Source organism: Oenanthe melanoleuca, chromosome 8 (genome assembly GCF_029582105.1).
Source record: "Oenanthe melanoleuca isolate GR-GAL-2019-014 chromosome 8, OMel1.0, whole genome shotgun sequence".
In the NCBI taxonomy this organism is placed as follows: Eukaryota; Metazoa; Chordata; class Aves; order Passeriformes; family Muscicapidae; genus Oenanthe; species Oenanthe melanoleuca.
The window spans coordinates 18372744-18400115 of NC_079342.1; the positions used below are offsets into that span (position 1 = coordinate 18372744).

At 38.0% G+C, this 27372-nt stretch overlaps 1 protein-coding gene across 6 annotated transcripts in view; it reads left to right on the top strand.

The window, feature by feature from the left end:
• MAST2 (microtubule associated serine/threonine kinase 2) overlaps positions 1-27372 on the top strand; it is a 182954-nt gene that overhangs the window by 13776 nt on the left and 141806 nt on the right. For 4 of the 6 annotated variants that reach the window (XM_056497403.1, XM_056497398.1, XM_056497399.1 and 1 more), the window contains exons 2-3: positions 6322-6469; positions 8566-8708. In XM_056497403.1, the coding sequence (XP_056353378.1) occupies positions 6322-6469; positions 8566-8708 (291 nt within the window). Of the gene's footprint in view, positions 1-6321; positions 6470-8565; positions 8709-22398; positions 22533-27372 lie in introns of those variants that run through there. The other 2 variants (XM_056497401.1, XM_056497402.1) reach the window with 2 other exon arrangements.

Below are 27372 nucleotides of genomic sequence, written 5' to 3' on the forward strand. Positions count from 1 at the left end.
ATTTAATCATCAATTATCTTGTCTTCTAGACTGTGGTTCCATTAGGAATAAAATGATTCTGCATCTCAATGGGTCTCAGAAAGAGGCTAATAATGCACACAGTTATAAATATTTACCTTTTCTTTTTAACAAGTTTTTCAAGTGATCCTGCAGCTGGGACACTTCACAACAAACTTAACAGCACTAACTTCCCTAATGAAACATTAAATCTTCTAATTCATTTGTTTTAATCAAACATGCCTTCTAGTTGTTTCCTGAAGAGTTAACAAGAAAAGAAATCTCACTGAAAAACAGATTAGGAGGGTGTGTCTGATAGTATAGGCTTCTGATACTGGGTTTTTTAGAGAACATTCCTTTTATTTTCTTATTTGTTTGGTTTTAACTGTGGGATTTTTTTTTACCACAGAAAGTTTTGAGTTTGTAACTTTTCTGTCATCTGTCTTATAACTGCAGAAGAGTGTACAGGAGAAGCTGTAGGTATTCAGAATGGTAAATGTGTGCATGATGTGTTGGAAACATCACTGTGGCAAATAACACTTGGCTTTGCATCATTTTGAAAACTTAATATAGACACTAAGTTCAGTTTATATATTTACTGTTGTAGGAATGTTGGAATTTATTGCAAAGTTCTTCAAATAAATCTGCTTGGAAAATAGTGTAGAACTCTCTTCTGTCTGTAAAATGCTGACACTTCTGTATAATGCAATACATTCAGTAAAGGTTTTCTCTGTTGTTGATGTTGTAAACCAATATATTATAGCCCCTAAGAGGCTATGTTGATTTACTGTAATTTTCCTTGATTCTGCTGTCTCTGACATTTTTCAGGGTGCTGCTGGCAAGTACACGAGTTAAGCAGATACAGTTAAGAAGAGACTTAGTTCTTATTTAGCCTACAATTTTGGTCACATGTGGGCTCACCCAGCTTCCTGAAAAACTGCTGGTCCTCTCAATATGTAATGCCCAGACTAGAAAGTTAAAGCAAATTTCAGTGCTAAACACTAAAACATAAATACTATGATTCCAATTGCACTAATTGCTACTTATATAGATAGATATTTGCTCTGTGATCTGTTGTCCAGGTCTTTAATTTTCAGTGTATTTTAGAGTATATTAGAGCAGGCCTAATGACAGGATCAGATTTATCTTGCATTAAGGTTATGCACACAGATTATATAAAGTGATGAGGAAAGGCTGAGAAGAAAAAGAATGCATCTCAGATATGCACACAGCCCTGACACAACAGGCTTTTATCTTTTAAAGGACAAACAGCACTGTGTTAAAAAATAGAAAATGCAGCTTTCAATGTTGGCTATTTTTGGTGCTTTCAAAAAAATTCAGAAAGTATCAAGTTACCCTAAAGTTACATTTCTCATTGGTTATCTTCCGTACAAGATGGGCTAATAACAGTGAATTCTTGGCCAATTTATTGTAGTTAAATTTTCATTCTTCCTTCCAACAGTTTGCTAGGATTCACATCTAGATGACCTAAGGTTGTTACGCTCATTAGGCTGCATAAAAAAGGTTTCTCATTTTTCTTATTAATGGATTTCCTGTTCACAGAAAACTTTTGTGTAGATTCCCCACCCCTGGCTAACAGTTTAACGTGTTTTGACCTGCAGACTTGAATATTTGTCAGTCACAACTGAGTGCTTTTGCTTGTGGTAGAGACTGTGAGGCAGTTTGTGTTTGATTTAATTATAACATAGTTACATGCAAGGAAGTGTCCTTTGCAGGATCTGTTACATCTTAATTATAGGGCATAAAAACAGGGCTTGGAAAGTTTTGGCCCAGCATTGGTCTGATGCTGATGTGTCAGTCTTGCTGGCTATGTGATGCTTCACCTGGCAGTCAGCTAAACAGGAATCCACACTTGCAGTATTCACCTGCCTTTTGTAGATTAAAGACCTGTGCTGCTCTCTTGCAGCACCATTAAATGAACAATGGGAAAACAAAAGAGTTTCTGACAATCCTTACAGTGGTTTCTGTTCTTGTTCTTTTATTTTCTGCCTTAATTGATGGGAACTTTTCCTGTGCAATGAGGACTGAGAAGGATCCTTGTAACTGTACTCTGAAATTACCAGATCAGGATTTTAACAGGGGGAATGGTGATCAGGCAAATTGAGAAGCATGTTTGGCTTCTTGTCTTTTGTCTGCAGCTCCTGTGACAATCTGGTTCTCCCATCTGAGTGTGATAACCCCAATGTGAGGTTTCAGGGGAGAGGAACAGGCTTGGGTCTTATTCCAGTATCAGAACTCTTTTAGTGCTTTTTCTGTGCAAGTGTGGTAAGTGACTGAGCTGAGAAATGCAGAGCCTCTTGATAGTCAGGAGAAAGCTTTGGCCATTCTTCTTCATATCCTACTATTTCAAGTTATGTGGGCAAACTTTTGTGTACCTTTGGAGGACTGATAGCAATAGTCTTTGCCTAACAAATCAAGATTATGGGATGCTTTTATCTTCATCCAGGAATCAACTGGCTGTTTGAACCTGATTTTTAGCTTGTGGCAAAAGCCACAAGCCCAAAGTAAATTAAGTTATTTATCACCTTTGAAAATAAATGAATGGAGAATGCTCACATCATGTGAAAAGGACTGTGAGCCTAAGTGTCACGTGCTTACTAATGCTTTCATCTCTAGAGCCATAAAATTTTTTCTTTTGAAAAGTGGAAGTGGAGTCCTTAAAATTATGGCAGTTTGTTCTATGTAATCTATTCTTCAACCACTTGCTCTGATAGATTAGTTTAGTAGTTTGAAAGCATGTAAGCAAACTTTTGCTCTATTGCTGCAGAGAGTTTCATTATTCATCGATTTGGATTGTTGTGTAAGATTTTTGTATTCTTTGTATGGATTGCTTTGGGGCAAGGACAGGGAAAGATCTCTTCCTTTAGGTTTTTTCCCTCCTTGTTTGAGAGTGGTAATGTAATCTACTGCTATTTCCATGCAATTCATCTGTGATCTGCAATATCAAAGCAGGGTTTTGATGGATGAGTGAAGTAAATTGCAGTCTTATGAAAGACAGCTCCATTGTTATCAAGCTAAAACTTTCTCTTTTCATTGTTTTGCTGACACAATATGGGCACAACTCTTAGAAAATGAAATTTTAAACTGGCTGTGTTGCACTTAGTATTTTTTAAAACATAATAGGCTCTCTCAGAACAGTGCATTTTTCTAGAACTATTTAAATATCTGTTTGTAAAGTGACATAAACTCTATATAAACCTGCATAATGTGATTGGAGGCCCTTTCTTCCAGACATTTAATACTTGTGTAGTCTTCTGAATATTGCCCAAGTGTTAAATGTGCTTAACAAGAAGAGGGTTCATGGAGAGGTAATGTAACATGTAATACGTACAAATCCATCTTGTCTGGATTCTTTGGTGAGTGTGGGAAGCTGTTTTTACCTTTCTGCTGTTCCTTTCTTATCTCTGTGTTAGAAGTTTTGGTGGAAAGCTGAACCTGGGGACAGCTGTCACACAAAATGGCTTTTTGAGAAGTGGCTTATGCCACTGGGCTGTCCTCAGAGGTGTGTGTAGGCTGGGTGTTGTAGCTGATCAGATAATGTGGTAGGAGTAGGTGTGCCCTTCAGCTGGGGAACTTTTCATTTAGATCTTATCAGATCTACAAGACTTATCTACTGTAACTCAAGAAGACACATTAAGAATTTGTAATTATTTTTGCCAATAAGAAGAGACTGTGCATAGAGGGAAAAGGGAAGGGTAAGGAAGTGGGCACATTCTTTGCCTGGTAAGCATTGTCTGTATATTGTGTGGAGAAAGAGAAGTGTAAAATAAAGAAGTTGCTTGTAACATGACTTAGAGTACTTTTGTTTCTGACTTCAGTGCCTTTCCTTACCTTTGCTCTTGGTGTCCCAAGTGAATGAATGTTCTTATTTAGTTGCAGTTCACTGAGAATGATTGGTGAGAGATGTGTGTGTGTGTTGAAGGGGAAGTGAATATGCACCTGCAGGGTTAAAACCTAAACAACAGACCAAGTGAAACCTCCAAAACACCAACAAACACCCCCAAAACTTTGAACAAAAGTGTCCCAGTTAGAACACTTCAAGTTAGTCTTTGACATTTTGATTTTAACTGCTGCTGATGTGCATGGGGCCTTTCAACACATGTGGCTGGATACTGATGTGTGCTGGGAATATTTGGAATTGAAGCATAAGGAGTGTGAGAAGATAGGCTGGATGAAGTTTTTATGTAATTTGTTTGTTACCTGGAGTGCCCATGTTCGTGGTGGTTTGGTTTGTGGTTTTTTTTCCTTTTTTTTGTTTTCTTTTGTTTTGTTTTTAGGTGTGGTAATTTCAGACTGTCATAGATGGTAAACATATGCCAGATTTCAGACATTGTAGGCATAGGACAGGCCTTATTAAAAGTGTGTGCATGTTTCTATATGTCTGCTTACAGTCATATACACAAATATATAACCATGTTCTGAATCCTGAATAGAAACAGCATACTCTGCCCTTGGCCTCTGTGCTGAGGGACTGCTAATGCTGCAATTTAATATTATTTAGTTTACTCCCAAGTACAGAGACAAACACAGGTAGATGCCTTTTCAGCTCTCCAAATGACAGAAAAGGAGAAGTACAGGCTGCTGCAAACGAAGGACTTCAGTACCTTTGTGGGGAAGGTCAGAGACAAATGAAAATGTGGCACTCTTTGCTCCAAGATGTGTGCAGGGAACCATAAGATTTGAACAGTGTTTCAGCTGAGCAGTTTTCTCTATCCCCCCCCAGGTCACTTGTTTTTGAGCCCCTCCCCACTCTTGCACCAACACAGCTGTTTGCAGCTGTGTGAGCTGGGTGGGTGAGTCCTGCTCTGGTCCCCTGCTGTCTCTGTGATCTGGTTTAGACTCTGTGGAGACTCAAAGTCTGACCAGAACCAGGGAAGAAATTGTATCCAGAAAGGTGCACCACTGAAGCTGATGTGGAGCAAAGCATTGCTGTCTCTCTAACAATAACAAAGTTATTCAGTATTATGAGGTGCCAAAATATTTTATGATTAGAAGGAGATGGGATCTAAGAAAGACTGAGAGTGAGTGACAGTGCTAGATGAGAATCCTATTTCAAATCCCAAATCAGTTTTTTTTAATATAGAACCACTTTATTAATCTTGTTCCCTTCCCCTCCCCTTGAGGTTTTTCAAGTGTGTTGTTCTGGTCTGGATTTGGCAGTTTGAAGCATAACAGTGTAGACTGAATGGATTTGAATTAATGACCTTAGAAACAGACTTTGATTGGAATCTGCAAATTTTAATTAAAAACCATAACTGGTAAACTAGTTTTTGATTTAAACATAGTTTAAAACTATGTTAAATCATGTGGTCATGTATCATGCAGGGAAAGTTTATTTTCTGCCTCAGATGAGATTTTTATGAGGATAAGCATGGCTTGAAGAGCTGTATAGCTAATAAGAGACATTTGAAATAAAATGGAGGAGTCCATTAAAACAAGTGGAATGTTTCACACTGCAGAGAAGGGAGAACTTGAAAAGTTCTTCTGTATGGGCTGTAATGGAAAGTGTCACATCTTCAAATCCGTGTCTGCTAGCGCAGCTCGTTGTTGTTCTTTGGGTGTGGAATGAGAGTTTGACACCTCCAGAATAAAGAAAGGCACGAGGAAAGCACTGTGGTTGTGCTTGACTCTGCTCTGCCCACGCTATTTTGACTGAAATTTTGCTGTATGCTGTGAAAGGAATTCACATGTGTGGGAGTGCTTCTGACAAATACATGTCTAATTTTGTTTGTAGTAATAACAAAGACATGACACAAAGGCTGATCGTTATCCTAGTTATTATTTAATTATGCATGTGGTCTTCGTAGAGCTACAACTTATAATAGGAGTTTTGGGTTGCAATAGACATTGCAACAGTTTCTTTATAGGTATATTACTCACAGGCTGGATGGAATAAAGGTTGAAGAAGATTGGAGAAAGTACTTTTGCTTTAGCAGGAAATAGCTTTAATCAAAGCTGAGCCTGTTTTTCAGTACCATTTTCTCCTAAATACTGTAAGAGAAGAGAACTGCTGTAGCATAATTACATTTTTCTGACTATTATTAATGGTATTTGTGCAGCAGTGGTGTTCAAGGACCAGAGTTGACAAAGACCTTGTGATGTGCTTTCTGTGCTGCTGTGGGGCACCAAAGAGGAGGATTTGCAATGTTAAATGTTGTTGTTTTGGTTCTTTTATTTTTTCTTTTTTGGAGTGGGGGTAGGGTATGTTTCTTTATGTCTCCTTTATGCTTTGGAGGTTGCATGTTTCAGACAGAGGATATTTGGCTGTCGTTAACAAAGTTCTGCATGTTTTTCTTCCTCCAGGAGATGAAAACAGAGTCCACTCCACTGCGGTGCAGGAAGCTCAGCAATCCTGACATCTTCTCATCTGCTGGGAAAACCAAGCTCCACCGTCAGCTGAGTCAAGATGACTGCAAGCTACGAAGAGGCAGCTTGGCAAGTTCTTTGTCAGGTATGCCTTTTTGTAAAGACAATATGACACTTCTCTAGTATTAGAGATGCAGCATTGTTGGCATAACATTTGTAATAAATGATACTGGTAAAGTGACCTCTTGTTGGCAGGGCATGCAAAATTTTATGTAAGAGAAAGATGCAAAAAAGAAATATCAGTAGAAAAGGATGAAAAAGCCTGGATTTAGAGTGAAATTTGCTATATTGCTCAGAGTGAAAAGTTAAAAGCTAAGATTTAATATGCAAAGTAAAAGAATGGAGCTGTGGAACTTCAGTTGACACATTGATGTTTTCTTACTCCTTTTAACATCAGCATTGAATGAAAACTTGCCCACTTTGCCCTTTTGTTTCTTACTGGGAAACTGACTTTTTGTATCATGTTTGAATTACTATTTAGTTTCTTTTTGGCTTCAAAAGCACTCTAGGCAATTGTGATTCAAAGTAAAAATCTTGCTTACTAACTTGATATTTTTTTCAGTATGTGTAAAATTAATTTTTTCTTGTGAACATAATATTCAGCTTTGTAATTGAATTTAGTTTGTCAGCTGTAGAACCATGGAGCGAGCATAGGCAAGTAACTGGACTAAGTTCAGTAGTTTTCTTTATTTCAAGGACTTTGTTAGTGGGCTAGGGGATGGTTTCACAACTGTTTAAAACTGATACCAGACTCTGTGGTGCTGGAATAGAGCACAGAGAGCTGCATGATCAGCCTAGAATGAAAGAACTGATATGCCTGAATGCCACTGTTATTCGGTAGGGTTAAGGTGAGCCCATTTCCTCCCTAGTTAGGCTCTTTGGCTATTTGCATGTTAGTGCAAGATCTGGGAGAGCTGAAAATTATCAGGTGGGAGGCAAAGAGGAAGGAGGTGAACCACCTTTTTTGGCACCAGCATGGGCTTGATTTACATGATTGTGAAAATAGATCCATCCCTGGTCCCTCGTCTTTTATTAGAGGAAGATAAATATTTTCTTGTTTGAGGTGTTACATGTAATAGAATTAAATAAAGTATGTTTTATTTTGGCTTGGCCTTGGCTAGTGTTTTATTTGTAGTAAATGGATAGTTTCTGAAAAATGGAAACATTCATAATGTTTTGTATGCATGTAAGTTTGTTCTCCGAGGTAGGTTAATCACAGAACTTTATGAATTACACATCTATTGACTGGCTGCAATGGCCTAAGTTAGTACTGTAGCTTTTTTTTTCTCCTTGAGTAGAAGAAATCAAAATAAATAGGAGGAAATAGGAAAACTGGAAGGTCTGTTCTCTTTTAAAAATAACTTTTCTGTTTGGAGATTGTAATTTCAGAACAAAAAAAATCTATAGTCTCCAGAACTTGTTGATTCATCTTAATTACTTTTCAATCTACTGTATCTGATTCAGGAAGAGGTAAAGAGCCCCAAAAAGGTCAGTCTGACCCAACTGGATAGAGAAAATGTACAAGTTTAGATGTATATTTTCAGTGTGGGTATTTGGAATGTGTGTAGAAGTTGAGGCATGACAGAAAAATGCTTTAGCTTAAAGTTCCATCTGTAAAATGATTCCAGCTAACTTTTGCCACAGAATCAAAGAAGTTTGAAGAGTGTAGATGACTGTGCATGCAAACTGGCTGGCTGAGATTTGACTCTTGATGGAATTCTGCCCTCTTGGCTTCAGGTTTTGTGGAACTGAAAGGAGATATTGATAACTACCTTATAGAGACTTAAATAAAATTATTCTTGTCCTCAAGCATGGGTATTTCAGACTGCAAGATAATTATATTATTTGACTTGCTGTTATAGGATATCTTTGTTAGTGCTGTACAGAGATAAATACAGCAATGTACATTTCTGAGTTAGGTCTCTGCAGACCTAAAATAAATAATGTTGTATTTATACATTATCTTGAAAGTGATCAAGCCTTGAAAATCACATCCACAGCTATAAGCAGCTTGAGTGAGAACAGGAGGAGGGTACTAATATGTTGTGTCTCTGTTTGCTTGACAAAGTTGAGCCTGCTCATCTCTCATACACTTTTCTTCAAATGCACTATTTGTTCTCAGCTTTGTACTTTGAACTTGTCTAAAAACAAGCTGATGGTATTTTGATTTTTTTTTTAAAGGAAAACAGCTACTTCCCTTATCAAATAGTGTCCACAGTGGAGTGGGGCAGACGATGTGGCAGCCTCCTGGAGACACCTCCAACCTGGTCCGCATGAGAAATCAGTCTCTGGGACAGTCTGCTCCTTCACTTACTGCTGGTTTGGTGAGTCAGTCTGGGAGCACTCGTGGTGCTGTTGTGCTATAAAAAGTGATGTGATCCTGTGCTTTAGTTCTTACCTTGTTTCCCCTGCTCCTGCTCAGTGAAAGCAGCATTTTGTTCCTGTGGGACTTTTTAGGCTACAGGGTGAACTAGGGAGAGAATATGTCCATCCTGCTTTAGACAGAAAGCAGGAAAAGATGTGTGTTGAAGAATAATTTCTCTTTGGGGATATTCCTTCTCAATACTGTTTCAGTTGCCTGATGCCTGAAAGAAATATCATTGGAAGTCTAGGAAATGTGAGAATGGGAAACCGACCATTTCAAGCAAGTTTAATTGAAAAGCAGCTTTCTGAATATCTACCTCTGCCTGTTTTGCTAGGGAATAGCTAGGGGGATAAACCTAAAAGGGATAACTGTCCAAGGAATTGGAGAGCTGTAACTGACATATGCTCTTCTTCGTGATTTCTGTTGAAAAGTTTTAGTAAAAAAAAAACTTTGGTAAGATATTTTTGAGGAATGTTGCATCTGCTAAATTAACATTTTCCAAGATAAGAGTGTTCTGTATGGAGACACACACTCAGGTGGCTACAGTCAAGTCTGAGCTGCCCTCAAAAAGGAACACATATTTTGTTTCAAATTTTCCTTATTATCTCTAAAAATCTAAAATCAGTGACCTGTGAGAAGCAGAAAAATCCAAGGGTAGGAAAAGGCAGTTATTTGTGAGCAGGCATATGTGCAACAGAAATTGTTGGTAAATAATAGATTAAGGCCAAAGTTGAAATGGTTTTTTGCTGAACATCTACAGAGTTATTTGTATAACAGGTTTTACTCAAGTGAGGAATTTTGGTGTGTGCTCCTTATAGTGCTGCAAGTAACTGGGTAAATTTGTGTTACTTTGTAAGACTGTTTAGAAGCAATGACCCCTTAACTAAAAGAGTGTACCTTGGATAAAGCCCTGAGAACTTTTTTGGGGCTCCTAGACAGTTTGGCACCACCAGGCTATGAAAGGAAACTTAAATCTTTAAGGTTCAAAAAGCCACACGTTTGTGTTACAACTAATTTTGATTTCACAATGAAGTAATTGTAGTCTTGACATTTTCAGACATGTTGAAATTCTTCTGATTTAATTGTCTTGCTTCTTTGGTGCCTGTTCAGTATTTGCCTTAAATTTATGCTTTCACCAGTGGTTTTAAATTTAATGATAACAGAAAGGGAGAATGCTCACATGAACTTGGCTATGAGTATTTATCTGATGGGGATTAGAAAAAGTAATATGTTAAAACACAGGCCTGTTCTCTAGAGGCAGATAAATGCCTTGGAGCTTCATAACTTAGGTTAATGAAAATAACTGTGCTTTAAAACAAAGCTCTAATTCTCATCTATTTAATTTGGAGTACTAGGTTGTTGCTTACTGCTGTGTGCAGCTCAGCGAGCTGCAGATGTTTGCATGTTACAATTCTGCATATTACTCATATTATACCCTGTGTTTTCAGTTTGTCATGGCAGTGTTTGTGCTGTCTGTCAAATGTTCTGATATGAAACACAGTGCCAGTGAGTTATTTTAAAATAATTTAAAATTCTCTGTTTCCTATGTAAGGCAGAGAAATTGATCTCTAAATCCAGTTATTGTCCCTCTGTGTTTTAGTGTTGAAGGATATGGTCACTTTCCTATCTCTGTATATTCTGTGATAGGCTGTATGTTCATTACAGTTGGAGTTAATTAAGCCTAGACATTACAAATTTTTATGTGAAGTGGGTTTCAAAAGCAGTGACTAAAGAACATCACAAGATGAACACCTAATTAAATGCAGTGAGTCCTGGGATCTTGGAGCCAGTTACATGTTTGCAGCTGTTTTAATGTGCTTGTGGTATTGAAATAGGTTTCACAAATTAGAATAGCAAAAGGTCTCTTGCCAGTATAATTAATCTCCTTTGAAGAACAGCTCTATTAAGAGATGAATAAGTTCAGTAATGCAGAGTGTCATTTTAATATGCCAGCCTTGACTGCTAGAGCATTTAATTCTTCTATTATTTGTTATAATACAGTAGTTGGATAGCTAGAGAGAAGTGGAGTGTGATTTAGGGATGCCAGGGAAGCTGCGTGCATTGTTTCTGCTCCCTCTTTCTGTCTACAGGTATCAGTAGAGTTTCCTTTGCTAAATTGCTTTGTGGCATTCAATAATGTGGATTTTTGCTTTCTAACCACTACTAATCCTACAGATTGTTTACTGTGCTTTAATTGCATTCTTTCCTCTTTAGAAATATTTGCAAGGCAAATAGATAAGTTAACAATAGGAAATCTATAGAAATGAGTTTTCAGCTTCTGAAACAAGCCTGATAGCTGGGCTACTTATAAGCAATGACTCCAGAACTGGGAACACATCAAATTCTAACTTGCTGAACTATATAAACACAATTTATTGTTGAGCAAAATCTTTCAGCTCATACATGTGTGATAATCTGGATTAATGTGCCTGCACAGCAGTTGCCACTAGGTCCTTGACTCAAGAAAGAAGCCATGGCAGAGTGAATGCTGGGTGCTGTCATTGTGGAATGAAAGGTGTTAATCTGATCTGTGTGCCTTCTAAATATAAGTGAGGATTTCAGAGGATGACCTTCAGCTCATCATGTACCTTAAGACGAATGGCTCTGATCCTATGAGATTGAATTCTGGTGGGGAGTATCCTGTTTAAGACTTTTAAATCCCTAAGATAGCTGAGGAAGTAATCAGAGGAAAACACATAAAGCATCATCACTGACATCTCAGTGGTACTTCCTGCTGTCAAGACCCAAATACACTAAAAAAATTGGATGCAGGGAATATGTATAGAGTGCATGTTTAAGGAACAGGAGGGTAATTTTATAGAAAATTTCTTATGACTTATTTTTGGGGGTTTGTCTGAGATCTTACCATGGCATAAAAAGAGTTAGGCCTTGGACTATGTTTTTTTTTTTTTTTTGAGGGAGGTCATAGAATCCTAGAATATGCTGAGGTGGAAGGAGCCCACAAAGATAATTGAGTCCTGGCAGTCCTTGGCCCTGTGCAGGACACCCCAAGAGGCACCCATGTGAGTGATTGAGAGTGTTCTTGAATTCAGACAGCCTTGGTGCTGAAACTATTTCCCTGGGGAGCCTCTTCCAGTGCTCAACCATCCTTTGGGTGAAAAACTTCTTCCTGATATCCAACCTAAACCTCTCCTGACTCAGCTTCATCCTGTTTCCTTGAGACCTGTCACTGGTGATGCAAAAGATCAGTATTGTGAATGCATTCTCTTACAAAGAAAGGCATAAAGAGCATCAGGGCTTCTAAATTTCAGAAAGGAAAATGACTTTGTGAAGAGATGGTTGTGATTGTTGTAGAGATAGATTGGGAGTGTCTTTCTTGCAACTGTTAATTTTGATAAAACGCTATGTGAATGAAACTACCAGGAGCAAAGCCATGAGGTGCCAATATTCCATAGCTGAGCATTTATTGGTGGCAAGGAGTGACTTTCCCCTCATGTTTATTAAGAACAGGATGCTTTACTAGACCACTACACTAATGCTGAATATGCTGCTTTATTTGTGGAGGGAGATTCTGTGTGTGTGTCCAATGTCCTGGCCCCTCACAGAGAGCACCTCAAGCACTTTCTCCAGGGTTTTGTGAAAGAAACATCTGATAATAAGCAACCCATTACGTCTCATGTGCATTGCTCACCATCTAATGCCTGGAAAAGTTTGAGACACTCCAGGAATAAGAAACCATGCATGTTCCTTTTGCCAACTGTGGTGATAGGAAAACATTTGAAGGAGCCTGTCAGTGGAAATTTAGATATGTTTGTGGAAAAGATTTTGAAATTATTTTTTAAAATACTTACAAACTCTAATTTTCTGAAGTGCTCCCAGTACTGAACTGAAACTTGTGGTACTCCTTGAACTGAAAAACTGGACATAATTGTTGAAAATGAAGTTGAGGATTTCAGCTGGATGGCTACAGTTCTATTTAGTGTAAACTTTCTTCCTTATATTCTGCACCACATGGGATGTGGTCAGAGCCATTTTTTCATCTTCAGTGATGAAGGCTGCTAATTGAGCAGTTGGTGCTCTGTTAATCCTCTGTGCCAGACTTGTAAGATTTCCTTGTACAGTCAGTCTCATCTTCACAGGATAATTTCAAATGACTTAGGGTTTTACATTTACTTTCAAACAGAGTGAAAGTTGAAACAAAGTGAAATAATTGCATATTTATTGTGGTTGTACTCAGTGCCAGAGAGTTCATCTTTCCTTTGTCTTGTTCTAGAAGAAATAGTTAAAAACCCAAGCTTCTTGATCTGGAGGGTAGAAAAGCTCAAATGCAATGATTTGAAACAATTCTCAACTGAAGAACTTCCTCTGTTGAACAACACTCAGCCTGATTTATTCTGAACATCCAGTTCCCCAAAGCTGTGTGGATTAGGCAATACTGAGTGGAATGGGGAGAATGGGTCATTCTTGTGATGTTGGGGCCTTGGCTTTTGGTCTCCAAGCTGGAGTGTGCTTTTTAGATGTAGGAAATGATATTGACTTTTTATTTTATAAATTTTTGCTCTTTTTTTTTTTTTTTTTTTTTTTTTAAATTTCATATTACATATATTAAGAACAGAATTAATTGTACCCAATATAAAAACTTCCCCTAATAGCATATTTCACCTGTGCATGATGCTATTTATTAAAAAGAAAATTAAAATTTGTATCATTCCCGGCTATGAGGAAGAGCCCAGAGCAGAGTGAAGGATAATTTGCTGCAGATTTGAGTTAGTGAGTGAGATTATTACAAAGTAGGTAATTCCCTTTGAATTCATGTGGAAGTGGAATCCAAAGTCTGTGCTTTATTCAAGCCTTTGCAGGGGTCTGTGGAGCTGGGTTGCCATCTGCTGGTGTGCCAGGGGCTGGGGACAGGAATCAACAACTCCAGGATCCAAGTGAATTTTGGTCAAACGGTGTTAGAGATGCCACTGTGGTTTTACAGAGGGGTGTGTGCTTTCTGGGATCGTGTCCACAGGAATCACCTGTTAATAACTGGGGGCTTTTCTTGGCTGGAGTATGAATTCACTTGGTAATGCTGTGCTGTGCTTTGCAGCATCCTTTTTCTGGTAACAGAGAGATGATGGCTGGGAGATTTACGAAGAGAACAAGATTAAAAGAAGAAAGAATAAGAAAAATGTTATTTGTAGCCGATTCTAGAAGCAAAATTGGGAAATTTTGGGTGGCAGCTGTGTGACTTGCACTTCGGCCTGTGGCCTGGTGGTGGCGCTGCAGCCCCGGGCGCCTCAGGAGCTGCGTGTTGCAGCGGGAATGTCACTGTGGATGTGGGACAGCGGGAATGTCACTGTGGATGTGGGACAGCGGGAATGTCACTGTGGATGTGGGACAGCGGGAATGTCACTGTGGATGTGGGACAGCCGGGCTGGGGACAGCGGGAATGTCACCGTGGTGCAGGACAGGCGGGCAGGGCACAGCGGTGTCTCCCCGCAGCTGAAGGAGGCATTATTAGTTCGCGGTTGTTTGTCAGTTCACCTCGGGAATTAATAATTCAGAAGGCCTGGTGAAGTGCAGTGGAACTAGAAGTTCCTGCTTCAAAACCCCTCCTGGTTATAAAGGGAAATTCTATCTCTGCACCTCCTGCTTAGTCCCCGGCGCTCTAATGGATTTACTGTTTGTATTTTAGGGTCTCTGCTTTATGCAGGCACCCAGGTGGTGGTTGTTACACTCACAGGGATGAGATCTTGGAAGGAACAGGGTTGGCAGTGGCTGGCAGACACCAGGCATCTGATAACAAATTTAACATCAGTTTGCAAGGTACAATATCTGCTCTCCCACCACACTCTCCACCTCTCTGCTCGTTTTGTGTGCTGGCAGTGAGGTGAATGCATAGAACTTAGAATTCTCCTCCTCACAAAAGAGTTAGATACACTCTGTTTTTATTGAAAAACACAGCACTAGCTCAGGGACAAATCATTAATGTCATAGTGCTACCTCCTGCTCATTGCTTGGGTACTTATTGCAAAAGCAGGCATTTGAGTCTGATGGAAAAACTTCATTTACATTTGTGTCTTCTAAAACACACAGCTGCTCTTTTCCCAAAATGTTTTGTCATAGATAATGTTACTTTTAGTTTGCATTTTAGGTAGTAACATGTTGACTATTTAAATGTTGCTCAATACAGATGAAAATAGTTTTGTTTAAGAATAATCATGAAAGCCATAGGTGATGAAGACCATAAATTATTTCAGGGAGTAGAGAACATTCAATACTTGACTGTACAAGTAGGATTTTGTATTTTTATGTTGGTACAAAAGACAGCAGGAACTATGGCTGCATGAATGAAGGGATTTTATTACTGTATGAAGGCCTGGAATTGCATTTTAGATTGGCAGTTGTAATAACCTGAGATAGGAAGTAAGTGGATTTCCAAATGAAGACCATGTGTGAAGTCTAAGTTTGAGCATACTAATTAGGTATTTGCATGGACATATGCTGCAGAGTCTGTTAGTAAATCTTTGGGTACATTATCAATTCTGAAATTTGGACAGGGTCTAAGGAAGAAGTATAGAGCAAGTTCTAGACATTTGGCAGTGTTTAGAGTGTTTGCAGGGACTTACCTTTGTCACAGCTTTTAAGGTGTCTCTGGTTGGAAACCAAAAATGGATGTGGTATGACTCTGTGTGTTTTCATGATAGATTCAGGGCATCCAAAACTGATAGTCCTGATTGGTTTTCACTAGTAAACTTCATTCTGAATAATTCATGTAAAGAGCAGAAAATTATTGTGATGAATTCTGTACTAAAGTTATATTTACTATATAGTGCATATTACTTAGGCACAGTCAGCATCTTGCTCTGAAGAAACTTCAGCATATTACTTAAAACACAGTCAGCATCTTTTTACTCACTTCAGTTAAGTGAATTCCATTTTGGAGTGGACTCATTGGCTTAAAGGAGGTTTTCTTATTTGGAAGAAAATGTGAACGCCCTTCTGTGTAACCTGAGGCTTGTCATTGTAGGAAATATGAATTCATAAAACTTGCCTTGTGATAATTGTTAGGCACTAGACTGTCAGTTTGAATGATTGCAGTTCTCATTATCTTCAGATGCTGCATGTTATTTTTTTTGTCTGTGAATATGTTGAATTGATTTTTGGCACATGCAGTCACTTCTCTTCCTGACAGCAGCACTATTGTAGGTGTAAAGTGAGAAACTGCTGTAGTGTGCATGGAAAATTAGCTTTTTTGCTTGGGGAGCCATGGGGAACTTAAAATACAGTTATTCAGACTGTCTTGAACACACACTGTTGAAGAGTGAGGCTTTGTTCCTTGAGTGTTGTTCTGTGGTTCTTAATGACCTTTCTATAAACACACACTGATGCAGACAATAAAAGTTCTGGGTTTTAATTTAAAGTGGTTGAAAATTTGCCGTTTTATTTTTGGCACATATTTCCATAGAAAGGCACTGTGAGATGTCTGCATTTAGTACTTTAATGTGGCTGCCTTCTTTATCTGGTAATACTTCTTGAAATAGTTTCCTAGGATGTGATAATAGGAAGATTGGTGTTAAAACATGAAATGGTTTGTTTGCTTAAATTTCAAGTTGCTTTCTTTCAGAAATTCAAACAGTTTCAAACCTTAGGACATTTATAAGAATCCCCTGTAGCATTTTGACTAAGCAAAAGCTTTGGACATGCTCTGTAATTAGTAGCATAATCCTCCATGTTTGGCTGCCACTTTTTGTTTGGTCTGTTTTCCTGCACTGTGTCACTTTGGTTTATCCAAGCCATGCAATGTGTCTTTCCAACAATTCTTTTTCAGTCCCAGAGACACAGTCACTGTTTATTTTACCACTTTCAGGACTGTGGGAATACAGAGGTTTGTGTGCACCACCTCTCAAGAGCTGCAGCTCGGAATCTTTCCTATGAGTTAATCTAAAATCCTTATTGCCTCGAGATTACCAGAGGGGGAGAGGTGAAATCTCTTGGCAGAGATAAGGGTAGCCTTGTAAGTGAAACACAAGCCTGGGATTTATGCAACAATCCTGATATCTGAACTTTGATAAGCTCAGGTACAGAGAGGTTCAGTCCTTTGGTCACCTGAAGAACTGAAAGTAGAGCACGTCTCACAGACTTTCTGTAAACCTCAGTTTATTAATGTTTAGCAGATGTTTGGAGCTCAAATGGACGGTGCTGTGGAATAATTTATTGATGCAGTCCCTGTAAATAGTGTTTCAGTATAATTTTCTTATTTCTGATTGTGTTCATATTGAGATTTTTCAAGTCAGTTGTTCAAGAGCCAAGGCAAACCATGATCTCTTACCTGCCCTTGCTGGGTTATTATTGCTAACCTGAGCATTTCCACATTAATTGTGAGTTTCAGACTCTTCCCTGGTGGGAACTGCAGAGTCCTTGGGCTGTGAGAACATGAGGTATGAAGTCAGAATAACCAATATAAGCTTGATTTAGAGTCAATATCTTTAGTTCTTCCCTTGAAACTAGGACAAATAATGGCCAAGTGATTTTTTTTTTTCCAAAGTCCTTGTTTATTGTATTGAATTCCTGTACTGTGGCCTTTTGGATTGATCAGAATTATTTTCACTGAAAGCAGTTGTGGCCATTTAAGTACAAATAGTGTAAGATTTGTTGAGAGGATGCCTTACTGACTGAGGGGCTTCTGCTTTTGTTATTTATTGCAGTGACCAAGTTTCCATGAAAAACCACTAGATTCTGTGTCTATCATGAATATAAAACACTGTCATGTTGAGACTAGAGTGTGAGTATGCAAAAATATGTCAGTGTGAACTCTCAGCTATTTGGCAAGGGGGAATGTTTATAAAAGAGGATTGAAAGATGTGCAGGGTTTTAGATCTGTCATAAAAGGATGTGAAATGTAATTAACCTAAAATAACCTTTAAAATATTTTTTGAGCCTGATAAATTAAATGAGCTGTTGAGATAACTTAATGAGAGATTTTAATTTTATACCTTAAATAATATCCTATTAAAATCACCAAGATTTTGCTTTGTGATGGAATCCACTGAGATTTATATTTTCACAATGACCTCATGATTCAGTAACATTGTTAATATATTTGGTGCATATTTGGAGGGGTAAGGTCCAGGTTAATGGCAACATTTATTCTTTAAGTGCTCGAAGCCACAAAGCTCTAATTGAAGATAGGAATGTTCAAACCTCATTATTTTAATGTGGTCATACAGTATAGTGACACTTAAAGTAGTTATATGATGAACTCCTATGGCAGGATTCATAATTTGTCCATGAAAACAAATTAGTATGTGAAACTTTGAATTAAAATTCTGTGCCTTGGAGCTTAAATAAAACATGAAACTTCAGGTCTGACATGGTTTCTGTATTTGTCTTTGCTCAAATTAGCAACAAGCATTTGCATACCTTTAACACAGAGAATTTTGCTGTGAATTGTTTGCACAAAGTTACAGTGCATGCACTAAATCTCACACAAAGCCACCTCCTAGGTACAGTGTGATGTTTTTGTTTCAGGTAGTTAAGCCTGCAGAGGTACTTCTGGCAAATATACATCTCGAATTTTCTAAATACTGGCAATTGGAGAAATTTAATTGATGAGCTGTTGTCAAGGAAAATACATCCAGTGCTTATCACAGTGTCAGGAATCCAGGGGTTGGAGACAAAGGTCGGAATGTTCATTCCTGCTTGCATTTCATCAGTGCTGCTAACCTTGGTTGAGCAGTTTGCACACTGGGCTGTCTCCAGACTGAGCTAGATCCTTTTAAGACCTCTCCTGCCTGTCAGATGTTCCTAAGCTCTCCTTTCCCTCCTGTGTTCTCCCAGAAGTGTTTATTTTTGTCCATGGCTTTCCCTACCCCCACAAAAAACCTCCCCACAGTAAGTTGAATTCTTATTACTTGATGATAGCCAGAAAATTCTGGTTAATTGTGAATTTGGGCTGCTTTATGTACACATATATTTCTACTGTGACCTCCTTAGTCCCTCTACACTGTCAATTCCTTGGGCTGTGGGCTTCTGGTCTGGCAAGTGTGAACACTGTAGAGTTGTATCTTGTATTGCAGTTTAACAGCTGCTCACAATTTACACTTCCCTTTTCTACTGTGCAGTTACTAGTTCTGGTACTACCTTTATTTCTTTAGTATCTCCTTGCTATATGTTCTGAGTCATGGGCTTTGATCCACAAGCTCTTTGAGTCTGCTCAAATGACAGTATGCAACATAAAAGTCAAGTCTATGGGTATTATTAAATCTGTCAATAACTATTTGTTTGGCTTCAGGTAAGGTTCTAATGTTTTTCATCTATCAAATATTTTCTTTTAAAATGAAGTGAAATGTAGAGGGTTATGAATTTCAAATGCATAAATTTCTTATCAAAGTTAATTCTTGAATCTTAGTAGGATGAAATAGGCTAATGAAAGGGAAGTTTGAAAAGATAAATGATTAGGTGTTTGAAAGGAAAGAGGAGTAATGTGTAATATAGCAAACATGCAGAACTATCTGAATTTAGAGGAAAAGAGCCATGTCAGCATTGCCAGATTATATTGATCAGGTATCAGCATCAATCCTGATTAAACAGACAGCTGTTTAAAGTGGTATTTTTGACAGTGACATCTTTTATTTTCTGTATGATTACTGGCCTGCTGACATGTTTACTTTCTCAATATAATTTACATATTATGTTTAAAATATTGCTAACTGAGAAACACTTGAATTATATAAGACAGAGTAAAAAGAAAAGCATACCTTCTTATGCCTGATATGGACATGCATTGATATTAGGTAATACTTACAAAGAAACCAGTTGATTTATGTACCAACTTAATTAAGTGAGCACTCTAATAAATTGAATGGCTTGCTTATCTTCTTTTTTTTTTTAAATGATAAAGGTGATTTAGAAATCAGTTTATATATATACACATACACACATATATATATATATATATATATATATTTATATATATATACACACATATATGTATATGGGATTGAAAAAGAAAATGGCTGCAAATGTTTGTATAAATGAGAATTGTTGAAGGTCTTGGGAGACCCTGTTCCATGTGGTTTATTGTCAGAAAAATCTGTGGTATCAACTTCCTTGGGAAAGTGTCAAGAATGGATTAAAAACTGTTTAAGGGTGCTTGGCTATTGAACTTGGGTCTGCAGTGGAGTGATAGATATCCCTTACAGTTCTAATTGCTGAATTTCTCTATTTTTCCATAAGCAAAAGGTGAACTGCTCTTCTCCCTGACTTACTACAAATTGCAGTAATTCCAAGGGAAAGGTATGATGGTGCCTAGCTTCTTCAGTGGAGTACATTAATGATGCATGCCCTTCCATCTGCTATTGGATTTCTTTTTGTCCTGTTATCAACAAGGATTTTATCATCAACCTTTGCCTCCATTGCGTGCAGTCTCCATCTGAGAACAGTCACGAACACCGGCTCATAATGGTCAGCTCCTTTTTTCCTTGCACTTCAGGAAACTTCCCCAATAGTTTGGGTGTTCAGAAGTAGGTAACCACAATTTCACATTCTGGAGCAAGCAATGAAAGTTTGTTTGAACTCCATTTTGTGTTACGTAAAAAGGATAAAAGTTGATTTAACTCCATTTCACCTAAGCTACATTATTGAACTTATGCTCTGTGTTATAAGCTTCTGTTCTGTGTTGAATCCTTCAGCTCAGAGTAGTGGAAAGCACATAGTAATGTTCACTGCTCAGAAGTATAATTATTACACTACCGTATGTTTTACAGATAATTAATCCCATAAAATGCTCAAATTCTGTCATGACTATGCTGAGGGCTGCCTGTCTCATTTACATGCAGCTCTGTGTCCAATATCATCTCCTCAAACTGCACAGGAAAGGTTATGGAGGCTGGGATTGCGCCTGGGTGTTGCTGCATGTTTAAAGACCCTGCTCTCTGCTCCCTTTTGAAACAGGCAAAGCACAGATCACCAAGCCTTGAAGCCTAATTAAATTCTAACTTAAGCTTGGTTCTAATTTGGTTCTAAAATCTAATTAAGATGTATTAATTGAAGGGTCTGTATTACCCACTGCATGGCAGACGATGCTGACTGCAATGTGCTGAGGAGGATTGGATACCCTGGAACAAAATGTTAGTGGGAGAAGGCACTTCTGTGTAGACTGGGCACTTGCCATGCTGGGACATGATGAGAGCAGATTTTTCATGTTCAGTGATGGTTTCATAAGACAGATCAAGCTCCAGCAAAGATCTCATGGGAGGAGGAGTGACATTGTTTATGTCCTTAGCAGTGCTCAGTTCTGGTTTGAAAGGTAAGTCAAAAAAACACCCTAAAAGCTGAAATAGAAATAGAGGTATGCAAAGCTAAAAACAGTAAAAAACCAACCTGCTTTGAGTTTCAAAAAGATGAACCAATTTAGAAAGAGAAGCTTGAAGAACAAGGAACATCAGTGAAGAGACCTGCACTTTTATAGTCTTCACAGAACTGCATTAAGGACCATTCCTTCAAGGCAGAGGAATGCAGCGTTCCCCTATCCTACCTATGAATAAGAATTAAGAATGGTTGAAAGGAAAGCAGAGTGGTGAGGAACAGACCAAAGTAAGTTGTTAATTCAGTGAGTAAAAGGAGATAATGACACAGCTTTAAAATAATTCAAAGATGAAATGTGTGAGCTACTATTTATGCTGTACAGCCAATTGCTTAAAATAGTCTGAGGACTGGAAAATGGCAAATTGAGTACCAGTATTTGAAAAAAGGGATCCACGAGAGATTAATAGAGTTAGAATTGCAGATGTTCCCTTCATGCTGTAGTTGCCTAAATCCTAATTCCTATGAGTGCAATTTACCATTTGGTTGCATTAACACAGTACGTGCACAGAGCAAGTTATTCAGATCACCCTGACAGTGCTGACCTCACTGTTTATACTCTGCTGTTAGAATACATTTGTCATCAGTGGCTTTATATTTATTTCTAGGTCACCCATTCAAATCATAGAATCATAGAATGGTTTGTGTTGGAAGTGACCTTAAAGACCATTTTATTCCAACCCCCTGCCATGGGCAGGGCCACCTTCCACTAGACCAGGTTGCTCAAAGTTTCATCCAGCCTGGCCTTGAACACTTCCATAGATGCAACATCCACAGCTTATCTGAGCAACCTGTGCCAGCGCCTCCCCACCCTCATAGTGAATAATTTCTTCCTCATATCTAATGTTATATGCATGGCTGTTCTTTTGACATAGAAAGGTCATATTCCCTAGCAATTCTTCTGACAGCTACTTTTAAAAATTCAATTGATTGGCAGGTTCTTAACCCAGAAAGTTTAGCTGTTTCATAGAGATGCATTTTCTTCAGAAATGTAGTTTTCAGTCAATCTGTAAGTTCTGAACAATTCAGAGCCTGATGTTTACATGTTTACTTCATCAGCAGAGACAGTAATTTAAACAGCCCTACCTTTCCCATCCAAAAGCACCTAAGAACTTTTCGCAGAAGCCACAGTAATTTATTTGCAAGATTGTTTATTTTTTTTTTCTGATGAAAATCTCAATAACTAATGCTATGATGCTTCTACTTGTACTTTGGAAAAACTGATATAGGACTGAAATAATTATTTTGCCTTGGACATTGTCCTAGCTGCTCTGAAACCTCCTCTATAATCTGCTTACTTGTTTGGTTGGGTAGGAATGGACTTTGGCTTTTCCTCTGCTTCCTGTTGCAAAAGCAGCTTTGAAGGCAGTACTGAGAAGGAAAGGGAGCTGCTAGCGTGGGAAATTCAGGAGCACAGGACAGAGCAAACTGCTACAATCAACTGATAATGCTGATGTCTGATAACTTGGAGGTATATTTGGGATGCTGCTGCTGTTTTCATGTTTGTCTTTTGTTGTCCATTGCAGCTCACACTTGCATTTGATTGCTTTCTACTTCAGTGACTTCAGAAGGAAACCTAAGGAGACAAGGGTTTCTTCAGCTTTATTAACTATTCTGGAAAGAGCTTCTCCTTGCCTTGAATTCCACCTTGCCTGTAGAGATTTGTGTTCTGCTATGAGATCATTCTGTCAATATAGACTTGTTTACTTCACAACTTCAGCAGTTTTAGAAGGCTCCTTTCAGTATTGAAACATCCACATTTTGCACTAACAGCAGCATGGAACTGTGAATCACAACTGGTGATTGTCAGTGTTTCTTTCAGGAAGACCTAATGCTTTGGTAGAATTCAAATTCTCTGTGTTCTAATGTAGGTTCCTGTATTAATAGGTTTCTTGCTGGATCCTGTCAGCCTTACTTTGATATCAGCCTTCTGAAAAGCTTATTTTGTAGATGCATTTAGAAAAGGCTCTCCTCCTTTCATGGAAAGAATTTTCTCTAGGGATGCTGCCAAGTGTCAGAAGACCAAGAAATGTTATAGCTTTGTTTTCAAGTGTAATCAAACTGGCATTCATCATCATTTTGTCTCTTTAGAGCAGGAACAGCTCTGTAGATGAATATGTATTTTTGGCATTGGCTTTAACCAAAATTGAAAGTAATGGTAGAAATGGTCTTGACTGCCAGAAACACTGAACAGTAGTAGGGAATCAGAGTTTCTCCAGTTGTTCCTTCTTTCCTGGTAACTTCCAAGCCACTGGCCAATTCCATCCAGGCTTGAAAAGAATAAGAAATGTCAAAAATAACTGTAATTGCAATACTATAAGAATTGGAAGAGAGTAGGAGACACCCCCTCACATTCTCTCAGTGACAGTCAGTTCGTTGTTTATTGTGGTTTGGCAGCACTGGTTGGCATTCAAATATGACAGTGCTGGATTAACTGGGGGAGGTGCTGTCTCCAATTGGATGGAAGTAAAATAGGAGAGCCAGTTACCTCTGTCAGAACTATGGGAGGGAGACAAAAAGCCAAAGTCAAGCCTGTAAGAAATTGGGTGTCTTTAATTCTTGTTGCTCAAGAAGCAGTTTGTTTATATTGCAGTAATGGAAGAATCTGGCATTGTTCTGTTTCCAAAATCACTGATGTTCATGACCTAACTCTGGGCAAGGTTGGAAGGGCAGCTTTTGGAGTGCTTCCTTGTTGTCAGTTTGGGCATGTTGCTTTTGCTGTGGAAGGAGTGGCAGGATGCCACTCCAGCAAACTCATGATCTTTCCACGTGGTTGCCTTTGCAGTGTCCTGTGGCTGTCCCAGTCTGGGACTGCACTGCAGGGTCAGCACAGGGAGTGATGGATGTCTTCCCTGGGCTGTAAATCTGACCTTCCAGAAAGGAGGGAAGGGAACCCTCACGTTTTGGTTGTGCATAGTGGAGCTGAGATACTTGTGGCATCATCTGCAGTTTATTTCTTTGCTTTTCACTACTAACAACATTACGAAAATTAGTATTCTACAAGCTTGAAAGACAGACTATTATCTAATTGGCTTTTGGTTCGGAGGATACTGATTTCTAGGTCAATGTAAAACAAATGAGCATTTAAATTGAAGAGGAGCAGCTGTTCCAAAGCCCCTTTCCACAGTGCCTGGTTTTGTTAAGGATAATTATGTCTAATTTTAAATTATGATAGCTTTGAGTATTGAGCTTTGCCTTGTTACATGCACTATCTCATTCTCCTTCATCAGTAAGAATGTTCTGTCATGGAGCTAGGTTTCTGATTGGGTTTATTTTTCTGGGCCTTTTGAATAAGAAAGAGAAATACAGCTTTAAGGATGGGGTTTTCAACACTTTCATGTTACCACACTCACATTTTATTTTTCGAGGTCTCAAAACTGATACAGTGTGCCTGATTCCTGTGGAAAGATATTGCTGGGAAAATACATATTTATGTAAATGTGTAAGATTTTAGTTCATATTTTTAGCATGAAAATGGAAACATCAGACTCTAGTGCTGAAAAATCCAAGAAAGCTCTTGTCAGCCTTGGAAGGAAACATATGCTAAAGATGTCCTGTGGATTACGTACTGCTTGTTTCAATTAACACATTGATATTCTCTGTGAGTTCTAGAGACAAAAAGCCCAGGTGACAATTCAAATGATGCATGAAAATAACATTTCAATTTTTTTCTGGTGAGCTCAGATTTTTTTTTTAAACAAAGAACAAAAGATTTCAACTGTTTTGGTCAATGTTATATTAGTAACTCAGTAGTATGTCTGAATGCTTTAAAGAACGTATAAGGGTCCTGCTGCTGCAATGAAGCACTTTTGTTTTTCTGAAACATTTGATGCTGGGTGTGTATTGTCATGTCACATGCAAGAATTTTGTGTTTGAATTTAATTTGGAGTAGAGTGTAACTGTATCAAGAAGTGCAAAACATATCTATTTGCCCATTAATTTGAAATCCAAGAATTTTTCATCTGCTGCTTTTGTGGAAGGAGATATGTCTTCGCATGTCTTTTAAAATAATTATTGTCACACTTTTCCTCTGAGAAATATTCTTTGAGTCTTTTCAGTCAACAGTTTTACTGTCTTTTGTTTCTTCTCCCCTGATTGAATGTAAATGATTCTATTAAAAAACACCAAAAAAAGTTAGAGAGATTGCCAAATTACTATTATGCCTCTACCCTTTTTAAAATTAAAAATAGCTTTCAAATGAAAAAACCCAACCAGGAGAACTCAAAAAAATGGGAGGTCTGATGCAGATCCTGGAGAAAAGGGAGAATTGAAAAAAAAAATTATCTTTGTACTGTAAATCTTTGAAATCCTGAAAGAATTTATTATTTTTATCTCTTTCTGTTTTTGTTCAAGTTTAGTGGATAAATGTTGGAAAAAAAGGACATCTATAAAAAAGCTTTTAACTTATCCAGCACTTTAAGGAGATGACAAAATTGTGAGAAATCAATAGCAAAGTTTTGTCTGAGACCAGAAACAGAAGAATAAAAACCTGTCAGAATCCATCAGTGAAACACTGCTGTGAGATGTCTCCCTAGATATTGATGTAAGCTTAGTCAGGTATAAACAAGGACAGTAGGAGAGAATAAAGCCCTCTAGTTCCAAATGTTTTGGCTTCTCTTCAAGTATTTATTTCAAAGGCAGTGTATAAATGTATATCATGTTGGTCTTAAGCCAGCAAAATGGTACAACCTTTGGAGTCTTGTTTAAGAACTTTAATGTCAGCTGGAAACCAAGGTAAAAATCATGGTATAGTGAAATGAATTGTATGTGGATTAAGATGTGAAAAATATATTCAGTGCTGTAGAACTCTGTTCTGAGCAGAATAATTAAAGAAAAAGCAGTTGTTGAATTTCATGGCATTTTTCCTAATGGGTTTTTTACCTAATGAATGTGTGTGATAGTGTGAATCATTATTTTTAACTTTTTTACCAGTGAAATAGAAGAGGTTCCTTGTCTCATGAAACATCAATGATTGTTTTGAATAAATGAGTGTCCAAAATGACAAATATCCTATAGATACAAGTGGAAGATACAGTAGAATACAGCTTGGTTTATCTCATTCCTCTGCAATTTGTTGTCCTTTAAACTCTTTAATTGAAAAGTGCCACCTTTCTATAAAAATTTTCTAGCTTGTACTTCAAAGTCAAATGTGGCTTTATTGATGAAGTAAGAGTTGGAAGCAGAAATTTGGGAATTTACAGAAAAGGGAAGTATGTATATGTAAACCACTCCTGCTGTGGTGAGGCTGCAGGAGTGTGGATAGTGGAGGAAATCTTTTGTGTATAGTAAAATTTTGGGAGTATTTATCAGCATGTGTTTGCATGAGATGTGAGGTGCATCTGTAATTATAGAGCCAGTTTCTAGGGCAAAATAGCTTCTGGGCTAACTGTATTCATAAAGTCTTTCCTGTGGGATTCTTGAAACTACAGGCTTTGTTTCCACAAACATTTCAGTAAATGTCAATAGCTTCATTTGGGAAACACACAAGTTTGAGCTTTGGGTTTGTTGCCATTCTGATTGGACTTATTAATTGCTGAGGTTTAAGTCCTAACATCTGAAGCATGAAGTTGTCTTATAATAAAATATGAGAAACTTGATTTTGGTAATGTCAAATGTTCAGTAAACAGAAATTATATTTTCTTCAGGTTTAAATTTGTAGCCTATATGGAAAAAGGCTTTTCTGCCTATCAAAAACACATTTCTTTTAAAAATTGCATTGTATTTGAAATGTAGCATGAGAGAAACAGGTTTCCATTCTGTTCTAATGGCAGTTCAACTCCAGAACATGAATTTGCATAGTGAATCCAACATTTTCTATAAATATTAAATTTGATTGGAGATTCTTTTCCAAAATGCTAGCTTGAGCCAAGGTTCTGCCTGGAAGCTGGAGTCTCTCCTGCATGTCCCTTCTCTGGTACAGTATGGAAACAGTCGGTCTGTAGATGAATGAATTCTTTCCTCCAGCCTTGTCGGCAGCAAATTTACATTTGTATGGAAGATGAGTGGGAGTGCCGCCTTTCATAAGGCATTGGATGTGGGGGATGGGGCAGTCTGGCCCAGGAATCTAAACCTAACCAATTGGGTACAGAAAATGTGCTGTGAAAGCCTGAGTATTGTGTAAACCTTTTTTTTTTTTTTTAGACATTTTTAGACATTTTTTCAGTGTTTCTCTTTCTGGGACCAAGCCTCATAAGCGCTGGTTCAGGATGAGTTCCTGCTATGGTTCATTGCTAATGCACAGCTTTGCTCCAAAGGTCTTACTTTATCAAACTGAATCTTGTAAATAGGCAAGACATCCAGAAGAAATTCAG